This window comes from Berghia stephanieae, chromosome 9, assembly GCF_034508935.2.
Source record: "Berghia stephanieae isolate SIO BIC M18660-M18661 chromosome 9, UCSD_Bste_1.3, whole genome shotgun sequence".
Lineage (NCBI taxonomy): Eukaryota > Metazoa > Mollusca > Gastropoda > Nudibranchia > Aeolidiidae > Berghia > Berghia stephanieae.
Window position 1 is genome coordinate 34,779,070 of NC_088368.1, and position 15,360 is coordinate 34,794,429.

At 33.4% G+C, this 15,360-nt stretch overlaps 2 protein-coding genes across 2 annotated transcripts; one reads left to right on the forward strand and one right to left on the reverse strand.

The window, feature by feature from the left end:
• Window positions 1-2,307: 2,307 nt before the first annotated feature.
• On the reverse strand, window positions 2,308-12,766 carry LOC144979206 (uncharacterized). Its single transcript, XM_078925815.1, has 7 exons — window positions 12,554-12,766; window positions 11,504-11,699; window positions 10,155-10,222; window positions 8,137-8,337; window positions 4,896-5,066; window positions 3,258-3,503; window positions 2,308-2,355 (listed from the first exon to the last, which is right to left on the reverse strand). Exons 1-7 carry the CDS (start codon window positions 12,764-12,766, stop codon window positions 2,308-2,310), a joined length of 1,143 nt encoding a protein of 380 aa, XP_078781941.1.
• Window positions 12,767-14,539: 1,773 nt separating this feature from the next.
• Window positions 14,540-14,902, forward strand: LOC144979207 (uncharacterized). The gene has a single exon (XM_078925816.1). The coding sequence runs from the start codon at window positions 14,540-14,542 to the stop codon at window positions 14,900-14,902; it is 363 nt and encodes a 120-aa protein (XP_078781942.1).
• The last annotated feature ends 458 nt before the right edge of the window (window positions 14,903-15,360 follow it).

The following is a 15,360-nucleotide window of genomic DNA, read 5'->3' on the forward strand; positions in this document are numbered from 1 at the left end:
AATACAAAAATCAGTAATATAATTCCCATCACTGTTAGTGTCAACGAATGGGATATTAGCGTGATCCTCATTTACAAAAACATCCGAGAAATATATATTTAACACTTCAGCCTTTTCCATATCAGACATAGTGGTAGTACCATCGTCTTTTAGCAAGGCGCCGACACCAGTTTTTATTTTAAGTTTAGAATTGACATATTTCCAGAAACATTTTGTATTAGCTTTACATTCTCGAGCCAATTTAGATTCATGTAATTTAATTGCATCTGATATAGTAGTTTTAGCTTTATTTCGTATTGTTACATAACTTTCGTAATGAGATAATGATCTATGTTTCACATATTTTTTGAATAGTTTCTGTTTCTTATTTATCATGTGTTTAACTGCTTTTGTCATCCAAACAGGTGTATTCAATTTACGCTTAACTTTAAGAGGAACATATTTCAATTCAGCAGACTTTATCTTATCTCTCAATACTGACCAAGCACCATCCACACAAATGTCTTCTAAAGTTTCCCAATCAACAAGCTCCATTTCATGTTTACATGCTTCATAATTAACATTATAATAATCAAAATAATATTTTTTTTTCTTACAACGAACATGTTTGGGTAAATTAATAAAGATAGAAAGTAGATCATGGTCACTTTTACCGATTGGTGGAAAGTGGTCAATATTATCAATCCAACTATCATTTCCAAGTTTACAAGAAATTAAATATGTAGGAGGTTAGAAGATAAAGCAAGAGTAACATCCCCACCCCATGGAAAGTCCTAAGACCTCACCCAGGAGGAGTACATAGGAATTCCCCCAAGAGGAGATCCCTCAACTAAATTATACAAAAACATTTAAACCAAATAAATCACTATTATAAAGTAACGTCGTTCTTCTACAAAATGGCTGAGGGAAGTTATAAAATCAACCTCATAATGCGCAAACATTGTTTCTGTGATCAACCAAAATTTAAAAAAAAAGGTTTATATGCATTTTTAAAGGTTAACTGAAAGTTCGTAGAGGAGGATTGACATTTATCTTTTTTTTCAAAATACCAATGTTTTCACTTGATCATAATCATACTATTAAATCATAACTCATAATCATAACAATACTTAAGACAGCACTTTTTCCAGAGCTTACGAATAGTTTCGCCCACAGAATACCCCTTAAATCCAATTTTAATTTTAAGTAGATTTTATTCCAGTTTTTACCTTAATATCAGACTGACAATTTCCACTGTATAACTGAACTTTTTTTAAAAAAATTTGTAATTTATCAATTCAAATGTATTTTGTTAGAATAAGTACTAATGTTAGTGAGTAATATGGTGTATGTGTGTGTGTGTGTGTGTGTGTGTGTGTGTGTGTTTGTGTATGAATGTAAATGTATCTGTGATTGACTTTTTGTGCATGTTGTATATGTTTGTTTCTTAATATGTAGTCTCAAAATTGTCGAAGAATGAATGTTTGAAAGACAATTAATATTGTAAAGCGCCGCTGAGCACTTATGTGGAAGTTGAGCGCTTTATAAATAACTTATTCTTGTTGGCAACAACTAGCGATAGCTTTGTATAATATTATGTTGCTTTCGTTTGCCGCCCGACATCCGCGATAAACAACAGGAGAAAGAATTAAAAGAACAATGTTCATCAAAATTCCTGTTGTTGTTGTATATAGAACTAGTACGATAAAAATAAAAGTGTTTGACACAGGAGGACTACACATTCAAGCAAGCTCAAGTAAAACTTGTTAACGTGGTGGGTTGTGGAGATAAATGAGCTTAGTAGAATTTAAAGTTTTCTATAATGATCACAAGGTCCGATCTTCAAATTTGAAATAGAGAAACACCGATAAATCACAAAATCAAAGATATAACAAAGTTCGAGTTGATACATAAAGATTAATCTAGAAAACAAGCACAAAGTCATAACGCCCAGAAAGCACAGCCGCCAGCCAGGCGTATTACAATAATAAGTAACTCAAATACTACCATCCCTTTTACTATACCATCACGAACAAAAAAAATCATAAAATTACCTTTAATTTGACGCATTATAATATGTTTAAAGGATTTCTTTAAAAAGGAACAAAATTGAATTTGTCATTAAATATATTTTGGGGTCCCAATGGTTCACTTGGTTGAGCACTCGCTTCACAAGCAAAGATACTGACACTGGTCCCGGGTGAAGTTAACATTTTTCCCCATGTCCATCCATCTGTGATTTGGTCACTGAGCCTGTTAGATCCGGTGGAAAGTACTTTGTGATAGACCAGCGTCCTATACAAAAGGTAGCGAGCAATTGCTGTTGTTTCACGCCACAGAAACCAGGATAAAATCCAGCTGCATGGGCCTAATGGCCTTGAAGAAAGTATATTTGCAATAATCTAAATTATATGTATGGCAGTTGGTCTTTAAGCACAAAATCGTATCTCTGTCCTGAAATTTTTGTCTAGAAAGGGTGGCAAGTGAATTCAATTATTTTGCCATTATTGTCTTCAAATGACATGACTAGAACACTGGTGGTACATTATATATGTCATGAATAATAATAAACAGGAATTTATAACACTAAATGTCTACCTTAGAGCATCAAACTATAGCTTGACTCGAACCTCAAATGTCTGACTATTCAGAAGACTGACATTATTTATTTTTTCATTATCTTATGACTTTTTTAATGTAACTGTTTCTTTATGCAAACTTTTCGGTATAAATGCACATACTTCATAATATTTAGGATTTTAGTGATTTTCTTTTAAAAATAAATTTGGATCTGAGCACTGCTTGTGAGTGACGACTGAAATTCATATATTATTTCTTTTCCCCTCTATCGCATGTGATTAACACCGAGAATTTAAAAAAATGCAACTCATACCTCAAGGTACCAAATAATGTTGAAACACAAAAATATTGTTATACAATTTCAACCCAAATAAAATTGTATTTATTTTTATCAAACATTAGGGGCAATAACTCTGTGGTTTACTGATATTTTTTATGCAAACTATTTAGTGAACGTTTTTTATTTAAAGAAAAAAATTGTTGTAAAATGTCCAAGGAGATGGCAAGAAAGGGAGGTGGGATGTGGGGACAGGGGGGGGGAGTAGTTATGATAAAATTTTAATGTTTACATTGTCAAATGAAATAACACAACTGATACAATGATTATTGAAAATCACTAAGTAACCTAAGAGAAACCATCTTATCAATGCTGTTTAAATTAAACACTTAAAAAAAATAATAACATATGTACATCTTACATTGTTTCGAAACTTGGTGTTTGATTTCTTGGCCACAAGCATGAAACTGAAGTAACAAAACCACAGCATAATAATAATATAGGCCAGCGTATATTCTCTCTCGTCGGATGGGATGAGGAATTCCTGAAACTTTCTGATCACCGACTCGTCCGAAATTATTTTAACAGCACTTACACCACCCGAGAACAAACCTGTTGACCTTTCACAGCGGCAAACCAGTTCCTTCTTAGATATGCTTTCAACTGTCTGGTTGGTGAGATGGGGAAATAAGACATGATAGATTAAGTATCGTTGACTCTTCTCTTTGGTGGGGGGTGGGGGGGGGGTGGGGGTTGTGTGTGTGGGGGGGGGGGGGGTTGGGGTTGGAGGTTGGATCTCTTCAGATCACCTTGACTACTACTACTACTACTACTACTACTACTACTACTACTACTACTACTACTACTACTACTACGACTACTACTACTACTACTACTACTACTACTACTACTACTACTACTACTACTACTACACTACTACTACTAATAATTAATAATAATAATAATCATAATAATAATCATAATAATGATAATATAATAATAATAATAATAATAATAATAATATAATAATAATAATAATAAATAATAAATAATAATAAAATAATTAAAATAATAATAATAATAAAATAATGAAAATAGATCTTTATTGTCCATAATAACCTTTTAATTATTCGTTTTTGCCCGTTGACACTAATTTTTGTTTCGTCTTCCTCTTTAAGGAATGGCAACAAAATTTTCAAAATAATCATTAATCGCAAAATTCGTTTTTTAAAACTAAGAATGCAAAATACTACTACGAGGAGTTACTATTTATAGCAAGCCATAATGGACAGAAAAAATCAATTGGTATGTAACAGGACAAAACGCATCAAGCTGTCCAATATCAATTTAAGAAAAATTGTCTAAAACCTGAGTTAACACCAATACTGGGTAATGGTTCATCAGATTCGGATCCACACGACAAAAACCAAAATACAACTGTCTATTTTCACAAATGGTGATATGAAAAACATTAAAATAGTCCAATTTTGTTCTATTAACATAAAATACTATTAACATGACACCAATGAAAGCCAAACTGATGTGTGAGCTTAGGCAGATGCCATTCATGGTGGTTCAGAATCTTTAAGTCTGTAAGAAAAAAAAATAATTAAAATTATTCCTTACATGAATATTGCAGGAATTCCTTCCGTCGCCAAGGCATACTGTGAAGGTTTATAGATAATCTAACAGGAAACGCCCTTGCGTGGGAAAAGTAGGGTTTTATAATCTGGCCCAAGGAAAACAACATAAAATGCCCGAAGCAAGGATCGAAACTTTGACCTTCTGGGTCACATTGCTCCTATTAAAACACAAGGCCAAATAACGAACAACATCACTTTCATGCCTAAAGCTATAACAGTATGGGTTTTTCAATTGCTGTCCAGTTTCTAGAGCTGAAGTAAACAATGCACGAACTCCTTTCAACATGTTTATATAAGATAGAATGGATTACCAATGACTGTCTTGTGACAAGCGCCAAACAAATTTTTAAAAATTCTGATCTACTCTTATGCTATACTACAAAATCATCACCTATTGCTTATCTATCTATTCTTACACAGACTCCAAGTTGCCAAGATCCTGTGAGCCTGTCCAGATATGTGCATTGGTATTTAAACAACAATAGTCGAATGTCTTCTATTTCATGTCTGCCGGCTGTTTTATTCTCTGTGTCAACCAACCATAAGAAAATGGCATAATAGGCATCTGGATTTTGAAAGGCAAATGCCTAATTAGAAATAATAAAACAAAGGTTAAAAACTATTACCAAATCACCATTTTTAGAAACATAAAAAAGTAAATGCTATTATAAGTAAATTACCTACACACTTCAAACTATGTTAGGGATCTTATGCTGTAAAACAAAACCTTGCATCTATTGTTAGCTTGACATAGATACCATATTTAGACCAGGAGATTTAAAACTAAAAAAGGGTAACAGGGAAGAAATTGGTATCAAATTAATTTTAACATATTTAGTTGGACATTTTATGCTGATGATGACACGAAAAACCCACTGAATTCCGTTTCTTCCTTGACAGTAATGTTACATCTGTCTACTGATGTAACATTACTGTCAAGGAAGAAAGATGAATGGAGAGCAACGAAAAAAGTAGGATCATTAATAGGAGTCAAGGAAGTCGTTATATATATATATATATATATATATATATATATATATATATATATATGACTTACTTGACTTGACTTAAGGCCTTTTGCTTCCTAATCATCCGATCGGGACGCCTCTCTGCCTCTCTAATCATCCGTGTCATTTCCTTCCACTGTTCACGGTCGTTTGCTGTGGATGCTAATTTCCTAAGTTCTTCCTTTGATTTTAATACTTTGTTATTTTGAAGGCGTTTTAGGTCTATATTGAGGACAGTGAGAATTGACGTGGGTGGTCTACCTTGATATTTCTTGTGTCCAGATGGGGTGAAAAAATGTATTCATGGCTTTATTAGCTGGTATATTTACATCTCCTCTGAGTATATGCCCAAAAAGCAGCCATCTTGCCTCCAGGATTTGAATGTATAAAGGTCTTTCATTGCATTTTTGATACAGTGTTTTATTGCTTATTTTGTGGGATATCGTATATTCAGGACTCTTCTCATTTGTTTTCTATGGAATCTATCTAATCTTTGTTCTTGGATTCCAGTCAGTGCCCATGTTCCGCAGTTGTATAAAAGCACGGATTTTACAAGGGTTGTGAATAAATTGATTTTAGTGTTTAATTTTATTTTATCTTTTCTAATCCACATATGTAATAATTTATTTAGTGCAGCCGTCGATAAACTTTTCTTCTTTCTACGTCTTCCTGGCTCCTATTAATGATCCTACTTTTTTCGTGGCTTTCCATTTATCTCTCTTCCTTGACAGTAATGTGACATCAGTAAACAGATGTAACATTACTGTCAAGGAAGAAAACAGTGAGTATTGTTTCTAAATCGCCTCTGAAATTGTCCAAATTAATCCCTTTGATGTTTCTGGTTGATGTAGTGGTGGCTTCTTGCCATGGTTTTTGAAACGTCAAGATTGAAAGAAATGAGGGGGTGGTACAAAAAGGGGAGATAATCGACGATGGCGTTGTTTTTTGGAAGTCTGAATTTTCCACAATTACCCAATCTACAAAATGACAAGCAGAATGGGTTGGCGCTGTTACAATCTGGCACATGTTGTTCTCCGATAATGATATGCAATTTAGCGGTGTCTGTGACGTTGTCGAAATGGAAATTAAAGTCGCCGAGTATAATTGAATGGCCAGGACGCGTGTGTTGTAATGTTAACATCTCGTTGATTTCTTTCTTAACATCGGGTAATTTTATTTTGTTTTTCTTGTTTGCTGGCGGTCGATAGATGCAGTTGATGTTGTATCTTGCATTCTGGAGGGATAATCTAAGATCAATGGCCTCCATTGTTTTGCACCACATTTCGAGGATTTCCACATGTTTAGATAATTTTGTTTTATAAGATACGCCAATGCCACCCCCTCGCTGATCTTTCCTTGGATACGATCTAAATTGGTACCCAGAGGGTGTCATTGCCTTTGAAACTGGGTCGTCTCCAGACTGTGAGAGCCAAGTCTCAACTATAAACAGTATGTCAAAGTTCTTCTCAGTTAATAAATCATTTAGTACTTCCGTTTTATTACGACAGGAATGTACATTTAAAAGACCAATAACAATGTTATTGTTGTCGGTTTTGATACTTTTTGTGACTTTGTGACGTTGTTTACGCTTACAGCCTCTGGGCCTGTTGTAAATATCAGATGTTGAATAAAAGTGTTCACAATTTTTAAAATAATAGTGGTGGTAAATCACGGCTAAAAATAAGGTGAACAATGTTTGTAAGACAGCGGCGGCCATAAAGTGACTGTGTAAAAATCTTTTAAATCTTACAGTTTCCATGATAACATACAGAATCATATATCAGTCCTTTCTTAAGAATTGATAAAAACTATAAAATAAGAAACAGTATGGTTTGACAAGCACAACGAAGTAAAAATGTCCCGGTATCAATATATAGAAATCACACCAAAAATATTTAATACACCAGAGCACAGAACGACACGTCTTGCCCGTGTTTACAATATTATGATGCCGAAGTTGGAAATCAATAGGCAAGAAAAAATATTCTTGAGAAAAATTTTCATTTTCTTATTTACGTATGTATTTTCAAAATTTAAAGAAGCGTTTTCCATTATAATTAGAATACTTTATGAATATAGTAAGAAAACCTATTTTAAATATACATAAATTGTCTCTTGTGGTACCTAATATCGCCCAACTTGTAAAATATAATCTTGTCTCAAATAGAAGGAGGCTTTTGGAATATGTCCTATAAGTCAGTCAGTTGCTGATTTATTTTGTTGTAAATATTCAACAGATAAATGAGAGAGGCAGGACTGTATTTTGGCCCAACTGAAGAAGATGGCCCTGAGCTGGGTGCACTGGAAGAGCATAGATGCAGCCCTATGATATGCCCTAACAAGGAACAAGAGGATTTAGTAAGTAAATTTTAATTAATACTTATTACTAATCATTTCAGTTATATTAAGGCTCTCTTTTATTTATGGAGCATTCGTTACAAATTCTTTTTTTTCAGGTCACTTGGTATTCATCTTTATACAAATTTATTTTAATCATACAGGTTGGCATATCTGCATGTTACAAATGTAAAGACACCCCGCCATTTTGTTCAGCAGTGGGTTGAAAATATTACTTGATAAGTAGAAAGAAACAAATGATCACTTATAAACATAAAACTAAAATGATATCCATCAAAAGCTTGGCTCTTACCTTGTCTACTGGTTCAAAATGGTATTCAGAATTCACAGAGGTGTTAACAAGATGTGCATTAGTCACATTTAAATCAATGTAGATCATGTCCTTATCTTTGAGGATCAAGCTTTTTTGAATTGCAAATATAGTACCGTTTAAATTCAGTGGCCAGGCGTACTGCAGCGATGTATAAGTATAGGCAAAGTTGGATGTTTTAAGCTGTGGAAAGAAACAATTTAAATATTAGAATGACGTTTAAACTGACCTTCAAACAATGAATTACTGTCATTGAGCAAGAGAAGAAGAATTAAAGATCACACATCAAATCCAATTTTTTAAAATCAGAGAATCAAGGATATAACTATGACAAATCACCTCCGACTGGTGTTATGCTCAAATAAAATGGTTGCCAAAAAAGAACATGAATTTCATATATTCGGACAATTGAATTTTTGTTTTGTTTATGCACTTTATGAATAGTATTCATCCTCTTCAATAAAACAGATAAACTTTATTAGAGTTACAAATATTTGGCTGTAATTTCAATTTTTAGCATCCGTATCACTCGTATAATTTTTGGACAGTGGTCACAAATGCACTGGTAAACATTCTAAATGATCATTTTTTACCCACAATGAAGGTGTGACTAACGTGAAGGAATTTAAAAAGAAAGATCCTTTGACTAGTTGCTATGGTCTCAGTGTTACAATGCATGTTGCATGCCGAGTTATGTCAAAATTATACTCTAATAAAGAGACCGCTAGACAGGGCCTTATTTCTGTCGGGGTAAATTTCTTTACTTCAAAAGTGGTTTGTATACAACAACGACGACTTACAAGGATCAAAGCCCTTAGATTAAAAAATAATAATTGTAGATAAGAAATACCATTATAATTACATATTTTCAAAGAAATTTATTGGCACATCAAAAATGTGTATCGCTTTTTAAGAATTCGAAAATCCTACTCATTTTTAAAAAAAATAATGAGCTATGGATATGGCCAGTCAACCTACACAGCCCCTGATGACTGAACAAGTTTTATCCTAATTCCTTATAGCTAGCCTCCTAAATCCAATGCTATCTTGTTTGTTTGTTTGTGCTTAAGGGTTTTACGGCAGTTGCAACACATTTGTGTTATATCAGCGCCAGTAAAAAGGAAGAAAATGGGATAGTAAAAAGTTCTAGAATTACAATTAAAGCACCCAAGAAAAAGTAAGACATAGGGGAACTGAGAACAAATAGGGATCAGATGTAGAGCATACCACCAATATACTTAGTTTGAGATCACCTATAAGTCTCATCCGGACACAAGCATAATATCCAACAAAGAGGAATACACTCAAATGCTCACATTATAATTTCAAAATAACAAATATAATAATACATAACAGAGAGATGATGTACAAGGAAAAATATTTCATCTCCCAAAACAATAACTATGCATTTAAATGTTTCCCTCCCAGCTAGGACTCCGGCTAGGGCCATGACAAAACCAAGTAATCTCATTCCAAGACAAAGACAGAAAGCATGTTGGAAAACAGATACAAGGGGATAGAAGACACAGTATGTACCCCCCTGCCCACTATCTATGGGAGGAACCCCATCCAAAAGTGATATTTTGTCCAAGTCCAACTCTATTACTCTTTATCTTCAATGAATCTATCTACGCTCTTTCTTTCAAATCACCTCAACTGCTAAATCAACATTAATCAGAATCTAACTTTTTTGACAAATGAAAGATTCATGGTAAATAAAACCATTGTATTTTTGTTGATGTATTTGTTGTTGTTTTGTTTTTTTGTTTTTGCTTTCTTTGTTTGTATTGTTTTGCTTTTGTTTTGTCTTTAATTTTGTCTCTTTTTTTATTTTGAATAATTTTTTCTACACCTCATTAAAAAAATAGTTTGTTGGACAAATATTCGAATTCTATTGTTAGAAAAATCTTTATGAAAAACAACTCTTAAGTGATATTCAAAAAAATCATTAAAATGTTAAAAGTTTGATGGTATGAATTAAAACTTAAAGTAAAACCAACCGTAAAAAGGTGGCAGTCAGATTCTAACACCCCATCGTTTACATTATATCCAAATTTTATAACATGGTCTGAAAAAGAATGAATATTTATATATATTTTTGCATGTCCAGAAAAAAAATACTACTGACTGTATGCAAATCATATTAGAACATATTCATAAATTGAAATGCAGTTTGGCACAGCAATGACTGAATATGTTACCCACAGCCATAAAACGGTATTGTGTCTGGGTGGTTAAGATGCAAAATATTGAATTTATAGTCAAACATATTAAATTTGAGGTAATTCTATGTGTTTAATTGTGGAAATTTGGTATAGCTTCAGAAAGTGACCAACAAATAAATAAAATTCGCATTTCTTGTCATGCTTTAACCCCGACATAATACCATTTTGAGATAATAATGATAATAATAATAATAATGATGATGATGATGATGATGATGATAATAATAATAATAATAATAATAATAATAATAATAATAATAATAATAATAATAATAATAATAATAATAGCGCTGTAAGTCCGAGACATCATATTCCAAACGCTGAAATTTACTGTGGCTGAAACATATTCATTCACACACACACACACGACACACACACTCACACACACACACATACAAGCACACAACACAACATAAACCAGATTTCTATCTTGCTTCTCATATCATCTATTAAAATCAAAACATAAGTTTTAAAAAAGACAAAGATTCTTTTTTCAGAATGACAGACAGATTATATATATTATTATACATACAAAATCACACATGGCCAGTTTACTTAGTGCTTGCAGAAAGAGATGTCTCGTGCTATTGTCATTGCCCTTATCACACCTAAACTCTCTCTTTACCAGACAATTTCAGGATTTTCCTCAAAACTTCACACCCAACTAACACAAAATTAGATTTTTTTATCACTCAAACACAATAGCAGCAAGTTCTTCGATACATAATTTCTTAAGCAAAACAAACCCTGTTCATTTTCTTTAAATTTTATGATTTTCAAGAAAAATTTGAATATGAAAAATGTTGGTTGTATCGTAACGAATGTGACGATTTTCCTATAGTTGGTAAGGAGAGGGTTAATATCAGGTCTAGTTTCAAAATGCCAATAATCATCAACAAATATTTTGTTTAACTTTGCTGCGTCATCATCCTCACTTGTGTGTTTTATGGAATATTCATATACATTTATAAAAACTCAAGTAGTAAATATAATATGCGCTCAATATTATCCTACATAAGAATTATCCTCAGTATTTTAATAACAAGATGGATTATCCCCAGATATGGAGGTTTCTCAGCTGTTTTGCTTCTATACTAAAGTGTATCAATCATTAATATGAGTACCATTTTTAGCATCCGTATCTGAATGCCCTTTTTTTGGATTAAATACTATCTTCAAAGAATCATTTTGTCGTGCAGGAGAATAAGGACGAAGTTCTATCTTGCTAAACATGTCGATGATAACAGTTCCCATTTCGTGGTGAAATATATCCTGCTTGACCCATGGCTTTCTGAACAAGGTGCATTCTATAAAGTATACCTGGAGGAACGAAATAAATTCATTTGAAAAAACACTTTCTGAATTTTTGTCTCTCTGGGTAATTTTTTACCCACAATGGACTTGTTTATAACGCAATATCCATTAGATATGCTCTAAGCGTGTTACAAAGATCCTAAGCATGAGGATCATTGAACATGTAGACAAGACATGATAAAAAGACTGGGATTCAAACCAGGAAGATTATGGCCGAAGCCTTTACAACTTATTTTTCAATAGACAGCGTTGTCATCAGCCATGCACTCATCTTACACCTGAGTATGGTAAGAGAATGTGTCACATTTTATAGAAATTAAGGATAATTTCAACAAAAACATTCTAATGAAGTCTATTATTTTGTTATGATTAAACTCAAAATTCATAAAAATGAAAGGAATTTCTTGTAACAATTGATGCTTAAAATAAAGTTGACATTTCAATTTAGAGTATATGTAGAAGAAAAATCTCCAAAAGAAAAGTTAAAAATGGACTTAACGACTTTTTGGAAAACCAGCCCTCATGACCTCTTATGACCAGAGCCTTCTAAACGAACTCGACTTTCCGCCACCAAAACAAAAAAGGCTGGGACAGGATCCAGGGACTATATGGTCAGAAGCCAAGACAAAACCAAAAAGCCACACACACAAAAGAAGTTATCCATAAATAAATAAATATGCTTCTCACTGCTGAATACAACTTTCAATTAAGTTCAACATGTTAAACGGGTCAGTCCGTACATGATATCAGATGGTGAATGGTCCTGTGGCTGGGAGTGGAAGATTAAAAAACATTGTTTTATTTGGAAAGACTTCTTAGTATTTAAAAAAAATTGTAATACTTAGACAATATATGTATACATTGAAGATGAAGCTATCAAAGAAAGATCTGAAATTGAGAAGATTGATAACGGCTTCAGCTCTCAAGACTTCCATAACAAAGGCAAATGAAATTGTATTACTGTAGTGATATATTTCAATCGACTCGACTTTAGTGATATATTTCAATCGCCTCAAGCTTCCCAGTCTCAACTTTCCAAGGATTGTAAATAAATCAATACATAATCCATACATCTACTCTCACACATTACCAGGTGTTAATCGCGATCGCCCGTGGCACAATTAAAAGGAACCTTCCCAGCCTCAACTTTCCCAGGATTGTAAATAAATCAATACTAAAAAGACCATGTGGATAGCTACAGAGTTGAGACCGTGTTGCAACTTTCAATTCTCACCTATATGTGGACATGAGTGAGATCCTGGAATATTGTTGGCTCTTTTGAGATTCTCCAACTTCCGACGAAAACCCCTATACGCCAAGGCTGGGGAGAGAAACAGTCTCTCTCCATTTCATCTACTTAGAGCTCACTGATCTATAGGAAACTCGAAAATCCTACATAGCGAGAAACATGTGTGCACGAGGGTCAGTGATAGATTTAGATTGTGTTACCATAAATTAGTGCAAAAATGAAACTAGTGTGTAGGAGTGATAATTAATATTGTGTTTTCGCCTGGCAGTAAGTAGACACAACCAAAAATAACAGAAATCAATAATTCATAATTGATACTCATATTTTCTATAAAAATGTTCATTCACCATTTATATATATATATATATATATATATATATATATATATATATATATATATATATATATATATATATTTATATATGTATTATAGTATTGTATATATAATATTATGCCTTCAAATGAATGAATTACCTTGCAAACTACATTACCAATGTGCTATCGCAAATACACCATAGTTCTATTTTAGTAAGTATTTATATGCATTGATTATTATGTTCTCATTGATACATATCTTCCCTATCCCACTAAATCGATGTGTCCCATTGATTGAATTACGGATTAACCTATGTGGATAGTGGTGATGTCAAGGGTATTAATTGGAATCCCTCACGACCCCAATATTCATTGAGCATTAAAATGTTGCAACCTAGTCAAAGATTTGCTTCGGTATTTTTACAGATCGGTTATTAACGAACCCTTCAGCGTTTAATGACCCAGCAAGAATCGGGGTAATGACAACCCACATCCTGTGAGGGACCAAGCCGAACGGCCTACCACGCAACAGATCACAGACTACTGATGAACGAACAGAACAGCTACTGTCTGTTATAACGGAAAACCTTTCATGCCAACCAGTTAAGGCCACTCAAAAGAAAAATTAATAGTTTTTGTGATACAGGATGAAGATAAATACCTGAAGAACACAATTGATGAATTAAAACCTAATTATGTGTAAACGTGTTATTATATGAGGCAATTGTGTAAATTTATATTAAAATACCTTTCTTTAACGGAGAATAATACTTACCTTCTGAACCTACCTATCCCTATACAACGTGCCAATACTCTACCACTACACTATTACCTATTTCTTTCAACCTAAGACATTCTCTTACTATCAGTCAAGTGTCAGGAGTTTTTTCCCGACAATAAAAGGGAATAAAAGCGGCACCCGACTAGTCTATTGGGAAACTATTTGATTCCTATCTTACCTATCTCCTTCCTTGTCACCCTCCTACAGAGACGTGACAATTACCAAAGCAAGAAAATGAAGCAAAACAACAAAGGATGAAGAATGAGATCATGGATTTAATGAAGAAAAGAAAACAAAATAAGAATAAACCAACCCATGACAATAGATCGGGGGAAAAAAAGAAGAGATGTAAAGAGGCAAAGGAGGAATGGCTAAATGAAAAATGCTCGAAAATAGATAAACTCCAAAGAGAACATAAAACAAGGGCAATGTTTGAAGAGATCAAGAAATTGACGAAGAGCAAACAAAACACGGGAAATTGTATAAAAGACTAATGGAAATATGATATTCGTAGAAGAAGAAATTATCAAAAGATGGGGAAAGTATGTGGAAGAGCTATTTCAGGTCAAAAGAGATAAAAACTCGATACAACCATATAAGAAGGGACCAGATATAACGAAATCAGAAGTGCGATCAGCCCTGGCAATAATGAAAGAAGGAAAGGAGGCAGGCATTGATGGCATCAATACAGACATGTTAAAAGGGCTAGGAGAATTTGGCAAAGAAACTCTCACAGAGCTGTGTAACATGATTTACAAAAGCACCCATATACCAGAAGAATTAAAAACATCAGTATTTATACTCGTCCCAAAGACACAAAATGCAGTTGAATGTTCCGACTACAGAACAATAAGTCTGACGTAATGAAACTGCTTCTAACTATCACACTGAGAAGAATAAAGAATAAAATAAATGACGAAGTCAGTGAAGAGCAAGCAGGATTTCGAAGCAATAGCGGAACCAGAGAGGCAATTTTCAACCTCAAAATCTTGATCGAGAAACACCTAGAAGTCAAAAAAGAAGTGTACGCATGTTTTATTGATTACCCCAGGGCATTCGACACTGTAAACCACAAAAAGCTGAGTAGCACTTTAAGAAAAATAGATATAGATGAAAATGACACCGCCATTATAGCAAGCCTGTACTGGACCAAAAATACCAAAATAAGAAGCGGGAATATAATATCTGAACCTGTGGAAATCAAGCGGGGTGTCCGACAAGGTTGTGTCCTCTCACCGAGCCTTTTCAATTTATATACAGAATTTACATTCAGAGAAATAAAGATGATGCACGGCGTAGTTGTGAATGGAAGAAACGTCAAT